At 33.8% G+C, this 17,982-nt stretch overlaps 3 protein-coding genes and 1 long non-coding RNA gene across 9 annotated transcripts in view; 2 read left to right on the forward strand and 2 right to left on the reverse strand.

The window, feature by feature from the left end:
• LOC149490773 (uncharacterized) overlaps positions 1–17,982 on the reverse strand; it is an 819,148-nt gene that overhangs the window by 705,013 nt on the left and 96,153 nt on the right. The window lies entirely within an intron of this gene.
• LOC149490808 (la protein homolog) lies at positions 1,105–9,142 on the forward strand. 2 transcript variants are annotated; one of them, XM_089709097.1, is made up of 7 exons: positions 1,105–1,271; positions 1,358–1,493; positions 2,642–2,808; positions 4,828–5,088; positions 5,587–5,730; positions 6,641–6,752; positions 8,183–9,142. In XM_089709097.1, exons 2-7 carry the CDS (start codon positions 1,373–1,375, stop codon positions 8,518–8,520), a joined length of 1,143 nt encoding a protein of 380 aa, XP_089565223.1. In that variant the 5' UTR covers positions 1,105–1,271; positions 1,358–1,372; the 3' UTR covers positions 8,521–9,142. The 2 variants fall into 2 exon arrangements, with proteins under 2 accessions (XP_089565223.1, XP_089565230.1); XM_089709104.1 differs by having other exon boundaries at positions 1,365–1,493.
• On the forward strand, positions 10,129–11,656 carry LOC149490809 (uncharacterized). The gene has a single exon (XM_089708486.1). It carries the CDS (start codon positions 10,314–10,316, stop codon positions 11,571–11,573), a length of 1,260 nt encoding a protein of 419 aa, XP_089564612.1. The 5' UTR covers positions 10,129–10,313; the 3' UTR covers positions 11,574–11,656.
• Positions 14,766–17,982, reverse strand: part of sky (GTPase-activating protein skywalker) — a 97,519-nt gene continuing 94,302 nt past the window's right edge. For all 5 annotated transcript variants that reach the window (XM_089709048.1, XM_089709041.1, XM_089709056.1 and 2 more), the window contains one exon: positions 14,766–17,475. In XM_089709048.1, coding sequence (XP_089565174.1) covers positions 17,334–17,475 — 142 coding nt within the window. In that variant the 3' untranslated portion in view covers positions 14,766–17,333. The remainder of the gene's footprint in view (positions 17,476–17,982) is intronic.

Below are 17,982 nucleotides of genomic sequence, written 5' to 3' on the forward strand. Positions count from 1 at the left end.
GAATTTATTTATAATCTAAAAGAGAAACAACAAACTAAACAGATAAGTCAAATAAAACAACCACGTGGTATTTTTTATTTTCCTGCTGTAGAAAATTTACATCTATTATTTGCAACAACAACTACATATAAATCTGATTTAAGAAACAAAATAAATAATTAATCAACGTTAATATGAAATAGATTTTTTGTCATAAATCGATAATATACGCTAGATGTGTTACAACACTACGGTGGTAAACAAAATGCCAAACGTGATAATATTGTGACATTTTTTAAAAATTATTTAATTCTTTTGTATTCCACAACCCCATAAAGTGGGTAAATGTTACAGTTACAACATAAACTTATAAAAAAGCGCTTGATAAAACTTTCAAATAGGGTTAGAACATAAATATTTATCAATTTGCTGAAAATCACTTACCGATGGAAAGATATATTTTCATTGTTTTCATCCAAAACTCCCATTCGACTAGTAATAGCCGGTAGCTAAACATACAATAGTCATTTTAGCACACTGACAAATAAAAAGAAACACTATACACTTTATATTTTCTAAATATTTCGTTAAAAACACTTGACGCACTGAGCCCACCAGCTGGTTGGAAAACAAACTGACTGCCGGCGCGCTACGTTTGAAGACAGTGCAGATACTCTATCGCTATCTCAATCTGACTTATGCTGTTATTGACTAAGAGTAAGTAGATTAGAAAATGTGTATTTTGTTCTGTCTCAATATAAGAACTCTATAGGTTTATTCCTCTGAGTGTAAATTGTATACGCTCGATACAAGTACTCTATAGGTTTATTGCTCTGAGCTTAAACCTATTGCTCTGAGCCATCGTAGATAACCATAGATGCCAGATTGTCAATATGGTATTGCTAGTCTAAGAGCTTATTTAAATTTTTTAATCCTTAAAAAACTGCCATCAAAATCCTTAGATCCACGGATGTGGTATTTATATATAAACATTTAATAGCCATAAAACATCCTTAGAATTACTTCAATTTATCTAAAATCTACGTAATAAAGACAAATATTTTTTTAAATGGCATTTTTGTCGTACTTGCGTCAAAATTTAATTTTGACAGATGACATTTATTGAACCGCGCCGCCCGCACGTTACTCAAAATCGCGTGGTTTGTCGTTTGCATATACCCCATGTGGTTTTATATTTTAAAATAAAAATACTTGCAATACATAATATTGTAAGTGCGGGTATTGCAGAATCAACGTAAATATATTCAGATTATTCAATTGGAAAAGAAGAAGTAAGTATCATATCAATGTAAAATATAATAAGCGACGCCGACGTGCCGCTACGACGAACATGTCATAAATTTTTCATTCACATTAGTTTTCAGCCCCAAAAATGACTGAAGAAAAAGAAATTTCAACTGAGAGTAATGGACAAGAGAACAATGAAAATGGCAACAGCGAGACACCGTCGGATTTGGAAAATAATATCATCCGCCAAATGGAGTACTACTTTGGTTAGTTCAATTTGTTTATACACGTGTCATCTATAGTTTACAAGGGTACATATGACACCTCACATTATTCACATACATAATATGACTAGATTTCCGCCGCGGCTTCGCCCGCGTTTTCAAAGGAAAACCCGCATAGTTCCCGTTCCCGTGGGATTTCCGGGATAAAACCTATCCTATGTGTTAATCCAAGTTACCCTCTATATGTGTGCTAAATTTCATTGTAATCGGTTAAGTAGTTTTTACGTGAAAGAGTAACAAACATCCATACATCCATACATCCATACATCCATACATCCATACAAACTTTCGCCTTTATAATAGTATTAAGATATTAAGATAAGATAAGATTTAAACATACTGTTTCAAAGATGAGTCAACTTGCTCACAGCACAGTCTCAGTACCTAGATGTCATAACTTGAAAATAGATCTTAAATTTTATTACAACCATCATGAGATATTTATGAATTAATACATGAGATATTCATATGTTAATGTTATGATTTTTATGTATTATATTGACCCTTCTTCTGCGTACAATTTTCACATTTGGTGGTCACCTCTAAAGGAAACACAGAATTAACCAAATATCATATTTACATGAACTTTTAGCATAAATAAGCCATAAAAAGTGAAGTCCCGTGTCCCCGTAGTGGGGTAGGGGGCAGATGCATTATTCATACATCTGTTTCACTGATTGATTTTTCTTTAGGGACAAGTAGGTGATCAGCCTTCTGTGTCCTGCCAGACCAAGACATTTTTTTTTTTTTTCGTCTCCACCGGGAATCGAACCCAGGACCCCTCGGTTCTACGCTCACGCGTCAACCACTGTACCGAGGAGGCGGTCTAAATAAGCCATACTCATGTGAAACTAAAACTTTTTATTATTCCAATACCATAGTTCTAATGTAATACATAGATCGTAATATTTTGGAAATAAGAATAGAATAAGAATAGAATAAAAAAGAAAAAAATAGAGAAATGAACATAGTATTATAATTATTTATTTCTCTATCTGTAAACTGTATTTAATTCATTAAAAACATGTCTTAAATTTTATCAAATTTAAATAACAATTAAAAAAATTCTTAATTTTGAACAATATGTAACATCAATCTGTCCTATAATATAAATTTTATTTCACACTTAGGTGACGTAAACCTCCCAAGAGACAAGTTTCTTAAAGAGCAAGTGAGTCTCGATGATGGTTGGGTGCCTTTAGACGTCATGCTTAAGTTCAACCGACTCTCAAAGCTGACAACAGACCATGAAGTCATTGTTAACGCTATTAATAAGTCACCAACTGGCTTGTTAGAGGTGAGTGTGTTTATGTATGTATTGATTTATTTTAAGCAACTGCGGCTCATATAAAGTAAATATCCACCTACTATATAAAAGTTACTTTTAAATAAAAAAATGTTCTGTGGTTTTATGAAACCACGGTAAAAGTGAAACTGTTCGAACGGTTCCGAACACTGCTTTATACCTACTCGGCAGCCGACCGTCACGCGACATGCGCTACACAGACCAAAAAGTTTAATCCAGTCTGTAGGTATTTATGCTCTACAAAAGGTGGCGTAGAAAATGTTTTGAAACGATATTGTTTAGGTATGAAAGGTTAATAAAAATCCAAGTTTTCGACCTTGACGGACCCAGGCGCTAGCCGCCATCTTGAAATAAAGGTGCTAAAATTAGGTATATTTTAAATAACTTCTCAATTGTTTACTAAATCACAAAAGTGTCTATGAGGGGTTCAAAGAAGACAAAATTACCTACATTTTTTTCATACATGATTATTCTGTAAGTCTTAAAGGTAAAAAGTTACAAGCGACGGAAATAATAATATTTACAGAAATCATATAATTTTAATTTTGTTTAAAAATTGTACAGCTATCATTTTTTAATTCTCTTTGATGGCCCGGGCTGGTTAATGGTGGCTTCTTCATTATAGTCGCTGAAATTTTCTGTTTCATTGTCTGTATTTTTAGTTTCCAACCATGAAATTTCGTCATCATGACCAGAAGAAATCGAAGACGCTGGAGCACGCTTTCTAGTAACTTTTTACGGAGGGGACATGGATAAGGAATCCTTAGAAGATATCCGATATGAACGATTCGTAAAGTTATCAATAAAAAGTAAATTTAATCGACGAAATTTCATGGTTGGAAACTAAAAATACAGACAATGAAACAGAAAATTTCAGCGACGATAATGAAGAAGCCACCATTAACCAGCCCGGGCCATCAAAAAGAATAAAAAAAGATTGCTGCACAATTTTTAAACAAAATTAAAATTATATGATTTCTGTAAATATTATTATTTCCGTCGCTTGTAACTTTTTACCTTTAAGACTTACAGAATAATCATGTATGAAAAAAATGTAGGTAATTTTGTCTTCTTTGAACCCCTCATAGACACTTTTGTGATTTAGTAAACAATTGAGAAGTTATTTAAAATATACCTAATTTTAGCACCTTTATTTCAAGATGGCGGCTAGCGCCTGGGTCCGTCAAGGTCGAAAACTTGGATTTTTATTAACCTTTCATACCTAAACAATATTGTTTCAAAACATTTTCTACGCCACCTTTTGTAGAGCAGAGGCTTTTACATTTCCCCACAGACTGGACTAGTTTGAGACGATGTAATAAAAGTTTCACTTTAATATTAAAGCTTATGTTAATGATGATTGTAGTATTTGTTAGTGTAAATAATATACTATTTTTTTTTTATATTTAGTTTTATAGCATTCAAATGCTTTATAAATGAGAAATATTTAAAGAATAGAAAAATTTGGATCAACAACGCAGGATTCGAACCTGCATCTTTTTGCCATTCCACTTAAAAATTTGTTTGAGTATGAATTCAGCAAATTTTCATTTTAAAAATGAGTGTTAAATTGCTTGGCTATATCATCATCAATAAATGAAAATCAAGAAATTATACTAAGTTATTAAATTGACATTGGATAGAAAAAAAAAAAACAAACAAAATGTCAAAAGCATTTAATACACATAATATCTAAACATATGCTAGTTTTTTTTAAAGGGATAGAAAAAAATTGGTTGTTTGTAAAGTAGGTTTACGATCGAGATGTTTACGTGATAACATAATGCAGTGGCAGCGCTCGAGATGAGACGGGAGATGGGTCCGTCTCTCTCTCGTCGCTAGAGATGAGACGGGAGATGGGTCCGTCTCTCTCTCGTTATACCTGCGATCGCGCTCGTGAGGTTTTGGTGTGACACAAGTTTCTGAACATGTCACCCAACTAAAACGATTTTAAAGACGTTATCACGTCAAAAAAACATTTATTTAATAGCACATCTAAACATTACCTAGGTATCAGAAGACAACAAGAAAGTGCGGCGAAACCCAGAAATGCCGCTCCCAGAGATGAATGAAGAAAGACGCAAGGAACTTACAGCACGTACAGTTTATGCTAAGGGCTTTCCAAAGGATTCCACTCTCGATGATATCCTGCAGTTTTTCAAACAACATGAGCTTGTGGAAAATGTTATCATGAGACGCTACCTCGATAAACAGAGCAAGAAAAAGATGTTTAAGGGATCGGTGTTCGCTACCTTCAAGACTAGAGAACAGGTATGGTAAATCTATTGTTGTTTTTTATAATAATTAAAGACTAATCTACTAGCTGTGCTGTGGGCAAAATCAAGTATTTCTATAGCTATTGTAATTAATCTATACTAATATTATAAAGCTGAAGAGTTTGTTTGTTTGAACGCGCTAATCTCGGGAACTACTGGTCCGATTTGAAAAATTCTTTCGGTGTTAGATAGCCCATTTATCGAGGAAGGCTATAGGATATATATCATCACGCTTAAACAAACAGGAGCGAAGTACTGCGGGTAAAACCGCGGGGAACAGCTAGTAATTCATAAGATTAGTACAACTACCTTCTATCTAGTAACATAAACATTTATGCATACATTTGTTTCATTTAACATTAACAAATGAATTAGGCAGTTAATTTAAACATTAGCTGCGACATATGTATATTGTCTAATAATTACTTCCATAAAACTGACCATAATTTAATAAATAGTTGTGTTTTTCACTTATATTCTTCGTCAATTTCAGGCGACAAAGTTCCTAGAGACCAAAGGCCTAAAGTACAAGGATACAGAATTACTGATCTTGTGGCAAGACAACTATCTGCAGCAGAAACAAGAGGAATATGCCGCGCTTAAAGAGAAGAAACAAAAGAGAGGCCAGCAAAAAGAGGTACGTTTATATAAAATCGACTTTGTCTGAATCTACTAATATTATAGAGGAAAGGTTTGTATGTATGTATGTATGGTTTTCACGCATAAACTACTGGACCGATTTTGATGAAATTTGGCACAGATAATCTTTAGACCCTGAGAAAGAACATAGGCTACCTTTTATTGCGAAATATGTACCACGGGCGAAGCCGGGGCGGACCGCTAGTATTATGTAAAACTCAAAGGTGAATGATATAGTGATCTATCAACGCACAGCCCAAACCACTGGACGTATCGGGCTGAAATTTGGCATGCAGGTAGATGTTAGGACGTAGGCATCCGCTAAGAAAGGATTTCCCGAAATTCTTGCGGGAACGGGGAAAAACGGGGATGCACGGACAAAGTCGTGGGCGGAAGCTAGTGGAATTATAAAAGTAGCCTAAGTTACTCATTATTACATCAGCTTTGACAGTGAAAGTCGCGTAAAAAGCGGTCCAGCCGTGCCAGAAATTAGACAAAAATTGTAAAAACATTATTTACTAGATTTCCGCCCGCGGCTTCGCCCGCGTTTTCATAGGAAAACCCGTATAGTTTCCGTTCCCGTGGGATTTCCGGGATAAAACCTATGTTTATCCCGGAAATCCGGTCTATAGAATAACCCTATGTGTTAATCCAAGCTATCTTCTATATGTGTGCTAAATTTCATTGTAATCGGTTCAGTAGTATTTGCGTGAAAGAGTAACAAACATCCATACATCCATACTTACAAACTTTCGCCTTTATAATAGTAGTAGGATAGGTTCCATACACACACACACACACAATATCCTGATTGACAATTTGTAGAGATTTACTTACATTTAACTTAACAAAACATTTTCTAGCTAAATTTCAATGGTTTTGAAACAAATAATTATGTAAATTTACAGGGTAATGAAGAAAAAGACACATTCAAGTTACCAACTGGAACAGTGCTGTTCTTCAACGAGGGCAACGAGACGCTCACCAGAGAAAAGATCAAGGATGCTCTAACCGAATTAGGTAATGTATTAAAGCAAATACATATTATTCTATTTAATATTATTATAAGAAACCTAACATTAATATATCAATATATTTTTATTGTCATTTGTTTAAACTTTAAACTAATTATAATGTATGTTATGTTGCAAAAGTATGTTTTGTTATTTATGAAACACCAGAATGATTTTTATGTCTATATTATTTGATAAAGAAATTGCAACTACAAAAAAAAACAAATAATTACGTTTTACTGTCCCTACTTTAGATACATAAACAAAAAACATATCTAATTTGTCTATAAGTAATTACAATATCTTTCTTAATATATATAAATCTTGTGTCACAATGTTTGTCCTCAATGGACTCGTAAACCACTTAACCGATTATAATAAAATTCGCACACCATGTGCAGTTCGATCCAACTTGAGAGATAGGATAGTTTTTATGAAAAAAAACATAAACATGTAGGTACCACGGGCGAAGCCGGGGCGAAGCCGGGGCGAACCGCTAGTATTTTTATAATGACTTAACTATGTACTTTAATTTTATATATAAACTAGCAATGCCCTGCGGTTTCACCCGCATAGATAGCGATATCGTTACAGTGAAAAGTCTACTATAGGTCGGACTATAGGTTTAATTTTTAATCACATGAAAATCACCTTTACCCCGTCCCGCACTACGGCCTTTTTTTTTTTGTTTTAGTGGGGAAATCTTTCATAGATACCCACGGCCTCCAGGGGAGGGGCCGTGGGTTATCTCGGATTCCTACCGACCAAAACCCCACTGTGTTCCGTCAAGACGCATATTGGTAGAATTCCTCCGTGAGCCCCGCACTACGGCCTGCTCGAACAGTATACCTACTATTTTCTGTAGATTGACACTTTCAAATTCGTTATATCTTTTGAATGGAATATCCAATTCTTTTCATTTAAAAAGTATTTTGCTGGTATTGAAACAGTCTGTAATAAAACATCATTTAATGGGATAAGGATTAATATATGTGTATGGATAACATGGTTTGATTACTGTCGGCACTTCTATTTACTTTGAAAACGTAAAAAAGTTGTTGTAGTAACATAACTACTGAAGATAGACATATGGTATCGCGGACTTTCTTGTAGATATTGATCCATTCTATAATACTGTAGAACATTTTTTTGTTCTATCTTCAATAGATTCCGCAGCGCACGCGATGACAGAAGTTTTATTGAGGATTTTTTTACACCTTGGGTTACATTATTGCATTTTTGGTAAGGATCTCTAATTTTTTTGAAAATGCAATATAGCCTATGTTGCTCAGTAAAGATGCAGCTTTCTAATGGTGAAAGAATTTTTGAAATCGGTCCAGTAGTTTTTGCGTGAAAACCATACATACATACATACTTACATACATACTTACAAACTTTTCCTCTTTATAATATTAGTATAGATATATAAATTTCCAGGTGCCGAAGTCGCCTATATAGATTTCAAGTCTGGCGACACACAAGGCTGGGTGCGTTTGACAAAAGAAAACGCGGGAAAAGAGTTGGCGGGAAAATTAACCGACGGAAAAGTTAAAATTGATGATTCCGAACTTGTGTTCAAGCTTTTAGAAGGGGATGAAGAAACTGCATATTTAGAAAAGACTGTTGAGGAAATGAGTAAAAGACGCAAAAATATGAAGAACTTTAAGAATAATAAGGGTAATAATAGGGGTAAGAATTTCAAGGGTAAAGGCAGGAAAAGGAAACATGGTAACAATGAGGATGGGCCTCCATCAAAGGTGGCGGCAAATAGTTAATAATATATAAAAATAAATGTATAAACTGTTGATTTGTGTTCGCTTATGATTATATGACAGTGTATCGACGGTGCTTCGAATTAAAATGCATACCGCAGAATATTTGCCTAAATTAAAAAGGCATGTTTGATTGTGACGTCAGCAACATAAATACATACTATTAATTATAAATATAAGAAAAATATTGTTGTCCTATTTCTATATTGTAAGGATTTGCTTTGCTTATAAGTTGTGGTGTTTTAACTTTGTTAAAAAAGGTTCTAATTGAGAAAATTTTAAAGAATAGAATCCCGTTTCGTGATTATATTATTCTATTCTTTAGAAAATTCTCATTCGTAAAGCATATGAATCCTATAAAACTAAATATCAAAAGGTTGTAATTTTTTAAACACAATTTATCATAAGTAAAAATTGTTTCAATATAGTCTTGAAACACTACTGTGAAATGATCACTTTGTCAAATAATTAAACTATGTTGATTATTATAATTAGACTATTTCCTTTATATTGATATGTCGCTAATAAAGCGAAAACTAGGTATTAAATACTTATGTAAATTACTATTACTATCCAAGTAGTAAACTTTTGTATTTTTAAGAGCTAAATAAAGTTATTTTCAAAATTGTGTTTTTTTATTTCAGTAACTTCATCCACTTTTTGTCCTTATAAAACTGGACTAACAATGTCTCATCGTAAAAATGTTATATCTATCTATACTTCTATAACGCTTCTATATTATAGCATAGACCAATATATTATTCGTCCATGATTATAGCTAAAAAAAATTGGAAAATCCAATAGAGAACTCCTCATCAGCGGTTGTTCAATTTTTATTAAAAAAAAGAAAAAAAGTACAGACTTTTCAATCTTTTCATAAAAATGTTAGGACTAGTGTTTTCTCTTGAAAATGATAATATGTAAATATTATTCTACGAGTGCGATAGAAAATAAATGTTAAAGTTTTAGTTCAAAAAATCATTTGATTTCTGTATGGCGAGAGTATAGCGGGGTTGAGCAAAATCATGATACGAATTTTCAATTTTCTATTACCAGAGAATATACGATCTCGAATTCATCTATAGTTTAGACTAATATTATAAAGTTGAAGAGTTTGTTTGAACGCGATTATCTCAGAATCTACGGGAAAAAATATTTCGGTGCTAAATAGCCCATTTATCGAGGAAGGCTTATAGGCTATAATATATCATCACTGATCACGATAACACGGAGCGGAGCACTGCTGGTAAAACCTCGGAGCGCAGCTAGTCGTAGATACCTATTTATTAATTTTTGCATCCACTGGTTCAAGATACTCGTAATCTGCATTGTCTGATTCAGTTTCTAAATTAAGGGTAGCGTGACCAGGAGCTTCAAATTCATAAATTTGCTTCTGAATTTAGTGAATAAGCCACGAATAGGCGCATTACACTCGGGTGTTGATAAGTTGTGCTTGTGTTCACAGAGCAAGTAATATTGATATGAATAACCACAGTGAATAACAAATCAAGGCGCATTATTACTTTCTCTGTGGTGCATTCAATCAGCTGTCAGCTGTCCATTACTGACAAGATTAATGATGTTCAGATTTTTGACTTTTGACATTTGAGAAATATTTTTCACTTTTCAAGTTTTCAGTTCGCTTTCTGTGGAGTACATATTGTATTAACTGCACTAGACGCTAAATAAAGAGTGAACAACTTAATTCAAACTTTCTAAGGGGGTTCGGTCTCTACCTTTATTAACTCTTTAATAATTTGATTCAGAATTACTTTTAATCTATCCCGTTGTTCAATATGTTGACAATAAAACCTGAAGAAATGGAAAATGACGAAAACCAAGTTACTGGAGACGTTATCGGAGATACGGCATACAGTGAGCGGTTTGTTTTAAAAATACTTTTGAAACTAGCTAACCTCGATACACTTAAAGAGGAGATAAATGGACAGCCTTTTGAAGATGATCTATGTACTTTATGGGATATGACTGCAGAGAGAGATGTGGTCCTCTTTTTGCAAAGGCATGATGTGCTCAATCTTCTGTCTTTTGCCTGGCCTATAGTGGAGTCACCACGCGTTATAGAAATGGTAGTTGGTATCATTGCAAACATGTGCTGCCAAAAAGAAGCTGTTGATGAACTACTCACTATGGTACCATTTCTTAAATCTGTGATGGAATGCATCAAGTCGGATGACAGCATGATCCTAATTCAGTTGATGCGCCTCATAAACTCTAGTTTGTTTTTGGGTGATAATGCCCATATTCCAATCTGGATGAGACTTTTTGTTGAAATTGGTTATTCCAATTATTTATATTATATTTTAAGGAATTCATCTAACAGGGATGTGTTAATGAATGCCCTGGAAAACTTTAACACAATCTGTTCATACTGCAATATTGAAGAATTCAGATCAGATTTCTTTGGACACTTTGTTAGTGTGGAAGCACTTGAGTGCTTGATTGTTGCTTACATTGAAGTCACAGAAAAACACAAGGAGTTTTGTGAGAGAGAGCAATTTGAAAGAATACTTCTAATAAGTATACAAGTGACTTTAAATCTTGTTGGATTTGATAAATCAGTTGGCATTTTCAGTGACAACAAGCGGGATGCATTAAAAATGATTTCATTAGCTTTCAAATACTATGAAAACAAGCTTGTTAATTTGAAGGAAATTGACATGGATTTAGTGGACATAGTTGCTTCAACAATATCTGTGACAAACATTCTGAATATTAATGAGATCAGTGATCTTGAAGATTATTTTATTCAAAGCTTTAGAATGTGGAAAACTCTGCATTACATGCTTAACGCGGAAGAACAAGCTAACGAAAATGATCCGGAGGACTTAGTTTTACTTTCTAATCAACTTAAAACATCATTGAGTACACTTATGTTTGTCTACATGGAGAAATGTAAAGAGGATTACTTACTGAAGCTCCTGGATGAAGTAACAGATGACTATGATGAAATTACGAATTTTGTTGAGGATGAATCTCTGTTAAGTAATGTAAATGAGCGAGTTGCAAGAACAAGGTTAAAAATGGTTAAATGTTAAAGGATATTAAAAATGGCACAAAAATTACAATTGCATACTGTGAAAGTTGTTTAAGGAAAAAGAGTTTTTCTTATTGGAAACTGTAACAATATAAAAATTCTTCAATTTGAAGTTTTTAAGCTTAGTATGGAGAAAAAAAGATTACACATAATTTATTAATTTGCTTGATAAAAAAACATTCATGAATCTGCTTCAAAAATCACTGATAATTATGGACTATTGATGTGATATGAGCTTAATGTTGTGGTCCTATAATCTAATAATATGTAATTTCTTGACCACTAAAATAGAACTTGGTATATATCAGTCATGGAGTATCCGCCTACCTTTTTAGTATTGTAGTTATTTGTAAATAAAGCTTATGACATGATATATACTACTCAATATGTAATACAACCCTAAAGATGCTTAAAACTATGAAGGTTGTGTTTTTTGGAGATGTATTATCTATACTAATATTATAAAGCTGAAGAGTTTGTTTGTTTGAACGCGCTAATCTCGGGAACTACTGGTCCGATTTGAAAAATTCTTTCGGTGTTAGATAGCTCATTTATCGAGGAAGGCTATAGGGTATATATCATCACGCTACGACCAACAAGAGTGGAGCCACGGGGGTGAAACCGCGCGGAGTAACTAGTAATTAATATAGTAATTAATAAGATAATTAACCATTGCAATATGTAAAGGGTTGTATTGAATATCATCTAATATTTATCATAATTCAACAGATTAGTGTTGTGATAATCAATTATAGTAATGTATGGATGTATTATGATATACCTGTCTAGTTTAAGATTATATTGTAAAAAGACCTTGTTTATAATTAATACGAAATAAATATTGGTATACCAAATTTTTTGTGTTGTTATTCCATAATCTAGACTAATATTATAAAGCTGAAGAGTTTGTTTGTTTGAACGCGCTAATCTCAGGAACTGCTGGTTCGATTTGAAAAATTCTTTCGATGTTAGAACTTAGATAGCCGAATTATCGAGGAAGGCTATCGGCTATATATCATCACGCTAAGACCAATAGGAGCAGAGCAATGTGGGTAAAACCGCGGGGCTAAGCTAGTGTACAGTTGCTCTGTGCTAGTATATTGTATAGATAGCTGATAGGAATGTTTTGCACAGAACTCAGGTAAGTTTTTACTTCGAATATAGTATGTACCGTGAAACCTGCTTACTTTGCCACTTTTTCATGTGTCAAAAAGTTTGATTCGCTTTAAAAAAATATAATTGTATGAAAACGTAATGAGTAACCTGCACCTAGACGTAGTAAATTTCATGAAAATTTACATTATTACTAAATATCTATTTCATTTTTGTAAATTATAATATTTTAAGCATAAAAACAATTATGGCAAAGTTAGCTGTCACTTCTGGTAAATTTGCCATATGAAAGAAAAAATGAAATTTTTGGAGTTTATGAGGTTAAAAAGTAATATATTTGCACTCTTCCTATATCCCGTAAAATAAAGTAAAAACTTTATATTATTTAGCACTGGTAATTTAACTCTCTAAGAAGGTGGCAAATTCACCAACCTTTCCAAAATATTTCCTATATAAGAAGAAGTTAGGGTTAGGGTTGTCAAATAAAAATGTTTTCGTAGTAGGAACAATTTAGTAAAAGTAAAAAAAAAACAATCAATTACTTCTAGTTAGTTTCTTAACTTTGAATTGTTTTACATAATAAAACAAAAAAAAATAGTATTCATTAAACTAACTAACTTTTTTTTTAATATCACACATTACACGACATTCCTAAAAGATTTAAACAATGACAAATTCTTATTTATATGATCTTGATTGAATATAAAAATTGTTGTTATTTTAAACTTGATAAATATTCATCAGAAATTTTGTGGCAGCCCTAACCTCCAACAAAACATGGCAAAGTCACCATCACAGACGTTGTGATTGGGGTTGTTGAATTTACCAATACCAATTGCGAAGTAAAGGTAGCTTGTAGCACAGTAAATCAGCTTTTATTTAGCTAAAGAACATTATATTAACATAATATCAAAAAAATACTTACGTAGGCAATGCTTTTCCCGTTTGTTTTTGTAAAAGTTCCGGAGCACTAAGTTTCATACCGCCAACATTCGAAAAAAGTAACCGCCGAAAATGACATCTCAAAAACAAGCTGGGTTGCCACATCTCATTCGGTGTTGCCATTTAACTCATAAATTTTACTATAAAGGCATGCATACATGACAAAAAACTGATATTAAGATGTGACTACACTTTTTCCCTCAGAAGTTGGCTATGGCAAAGTCTGCAACCGTTGGCAAAGCTAGCAGGTTTTACCGGTAATGTAAAAGGCTTAGAGCTATGAAAATATCCTGTTATACCACTGTATAACAGGATGAACCACTGTTCAGGAGGAAGGTTTTATTATAATATAATTTAGTAGTTTGTAGAAAGCTAGTTTTAACGTTTTAATAATAATTATAAATCGAAATTGTACAATCACTAATCAGCCGAATAGTTTTTGAGTAAAATTGACTTTAATTATTGTAACCGACAGAAACAAATCATTCATATAGTAGCCTCTACTTGTGGGGTCAAAGGAAGTTAAAAGTTATAATTAATAAGTACATGTAGCATTTTTATTAAAAGCGCCATTTATAGGAATTGGCAAAATTTTGACTGTTTCAAATTTGTTTGTTTTACAAACTACCATTCAATGTTGATTGAATGATATACAAATAATAAACATTAGGCTGAGATAATTTATTACGGTTAGAAATGTCACTTTCAAGTCCCTACTTGGTCCCTACCATCAACACATAAACTATACCCTAAAATCAGTCTGTTGCGACTGTAAAATAAGAAAAGAAAAATACTTTTACATATTTTATAATATGTATGCTAGTTATAGGCATAGAACATACTGGATAATATTTGTTTAGTATTATTAACTGACAAAGTATTAGAAAATTTGATAATGAGGATTCGAACCCCAAAGTGTTTTGTGATGGTTTTACAGAGATTATAAAGAATTCTTAAATCTTATTCCATTACGAGAAATTGGAATTCAAAACAATTACCACTGTTATCATAAAACTGTTCTTGTCTCTATTTCACTGTGAAGTAGCTTTTATACTACATATAAAGTAGCTTTTATATCTTTTAGAGTACTTATAAATAAAAGGTAAGGATATTTTAAAGAAAACAACATCAATTTTATGGGATTATATATTTTGTAGACATTATAAAGCAACATTCACATTACAATAAACGAGTTTGCGCCGCCGCTGATCGGCGGCATTAAACTATTCGAATGTAACAGTACGTAATTCGTAACAGCGCATACATTCACACTAGTCAACCTCATACAACATACACCAATACTGAAAGGGAGAACAAATAACTGTATACTTTACATGTACTTAGTCTAACTAACACGAGCCTACGCGCCTCCGAACGGGGCGAAACGCATCATTTAAATATCAATTCGTAAATATTTAGATATTATATCGATATAGAATAAAAAACAGGATAAAGACTAGACTTTACACTGATCAACGACAAATAGCTAACAGCAATATATCGCGAGTGGCGCCTCTCTGCGGACAGCTTAAATAAATATAACGCACACCGCGTTCCGAATGGCGGGCGGCCATTTTCAAATGTAACGACGTTCAAAATGGCGCTCGCCACTGGCGACAAACTCAAACAATTGAGCGAAATAATAATTCCCCTGAGACGTCATGTGACCGTAACCACATTCCGCAGAGGCAAAATCAATAATATACAATATAAACATTAATCGTTACCTACACAATAAATTACATAAATAATCTGAATTTAAAACAAGTCTTAGGCTTCATAAACATGCATGTAGTACCGTGACGACACCCAGTTTCGCTACACTACGCACGTGGCGGGAACAATATTTACAATTCGTAGACAAAACAAGCCGCGGGCGATATGAACGCAACCCCTTTGTACTGACAGGGATATGTTAATATCATTTGTAAACTTTTATTTCATTAGAACAATTACATGCTGTAATTATAAAACTGGAAAAATATTCGGCACACCTACGATGAAAAAACATTTAGGTACATCCAAACATCTAGAATGTCAAAATTTTAATTTATTCTTTAACTACACACGATCTGTGTAAACACCTTGAATATAAGCGATATACCATAGACAATACCAAACCAGCCATTTTCCCCAATGGTCCACTTTTGGCACATAACCCTTGAAATACAGATAAATAATACTTTAAACAATGCTTGGAGTGGCAGAGTCTATTGCCAATCTTTACGCGATCGCTGCAGAAGATTATTGCTTTGCGAATAAAATCCCCGATATGATTAATAACTTATAGGTGTATCGGAAATGTTTTATTCCTAATTTAGTTAAAGTCCAACAACTCCTGCAGCGACCGTTTATCGTCTGTTGCGAATAGCTAATGACGAATAATTCTCGAACTTTCTATTTCCTTCTAACATAATATGTAATAGAAATTTTAAGATATGTCTGATTAGAAACAGCGATTTGTGCGTTCTAGGACCAGAGTACATAAAACTACCCGCAAAAAGTGTATTTTTGTTTTCAAATTTATTCCATTACCGTTTTGGCGCGTAGTTTTATCGTACCCGATACGATCATGAGCATTCGCCAACAGACCAATAACATCTAAACATCTTTGGTACATTATTGTGAGCAAAGAGCGAATCACACCGAAGCCTTAAGCGATAATTTATACGATATCAAATACTGTCGTTGCCAATAGAACCTCGCGGATAATATATTTCGCTCGTTCGCGGACCTTAATTTCACTGGAATGTTCACATTACACTATCCCACGGCTAGGCCCAACAAATATTGCTTTACAATAAGCGTAATACATCAGAGTAGGTACGATACATCCATTTTGTACTTACATACATCTATATAATTATATTCATATAATTAAAGAAACAACCTAAAGTCCCCGTATTCGTTGTCTTGTACGGACAGCTGTGTTGTAAGGTAACTCGCTACGGGGTTTTCAATAAATATAGGATTAATTCTACACAGTCTGTTCAGACGGCAAGGGGTGATCAATAAATCGCATACGAACCCATTTTAGCGGCCGCTCTATAAAAATATACGCACTGTTGTATTATAAGTGTGTTATAGAGCAATATTTAGTAACAACTCGATAGAAATAAACACGGATCGCTGAGATAAAAACGGATTAGAACGGCTATGAAACTTATTGACGACCTCGACCGGCAAGCAATCACAACACTTAGCCAAAATCTGTATCAGCGTAAGTATGAAACATCGAAGTTACAATCGTACACTATTTGAACGATATAGACTTATGTTATCATCGCAATATCACATCACTCGGGGATCAAAGAGATTACATCACTCCGTGGACCGTCGTACTATTCGACGCTTGACCTTCTGTGAGCCGCCATTTTGACGAACGATCGACTAACCAGAGTCCAGGTCACATTAAATCGTGTGGGACAGTTGATTTGATCGAAGCCCATTGACTAGATATCTCAATTGACTGAAACAGTACTGCTTCAGTCAATTGACAGAATCCGATCAAAGTGGACTAGGAACAAATCGATTCAAATATAGTAAACAGACCGGGTCATAGTCAATTGATCAAGTCTCATCAATCCCGACCAAGATTCACCAATCCTGGCCAATCTTCACCAATCCTGGCCAATCTTCACCAATCCTGGCCAATCCTGCCCAAGACCAATTGACCATGACCTTTCACCGTTCATTTCTTGACCAATTACGCGCCCGCAAACCCATAGACCTCAAGTACGCGTATCTCAAAGTCCCCACTGGGGCAAAGAGGTGGATTGTTGAACGTAGAGCAGCGGTCCGTCTTGCCGTAGCGGATGTTCTCGTCCATCCATATCGCTTGCCCGTCCCTGTGGGTGTACAAGGTATTTGTTAATTTAAATTAAGGCTTAAGCGTTATATTTTTATCGAAAGGTTAATATGTGACAAGGTATGTATTGATTTTAAGAGTTATATGTCTATTTTCATGTTACATAATTTATATAGATGTTTACATAATTTATATAGATGTGACTTTTAGAAATGCACGAGCTTCGGTGTAATTGAACCGATTTGATTGAAATTTGATATGGAAATAGATATTCCTAACCCAAGATTTTTGCCGGTTCTCTGGACCTCTACATAAACAAGTCTTGCAACAGTATTATAATTATAATATTATCAGCGACCATGAATATAATATTGTTTTAGTGTAAAAATAAACAAATCTCTCTTACCACTCTATCCAAGATGCATTCAACTTAAGGATACTTTCACGTACCAGCTGCTGACTGACCTATCACCTAATTTTACTCACCCGTTTCCAACAGTGAACATAGTGCTACCAGCGGCTTTGAACGGCGGTGTAACATCTCTTT

This window comes from Colias philodice, chromosome 2 (genome assembly GCF_061535455.1).
Source record: "Colias philodice isolate Cphi_HAF_F1 chromosome 2, ilColPhil1 Martin Lab GWU primary, whole genome shotgun sequence".
NCBI lineage: Eukaryota > Metazoa > Arthropoda > Insecta > Lepidoptera > Pieridae > Colias > Colias philodice.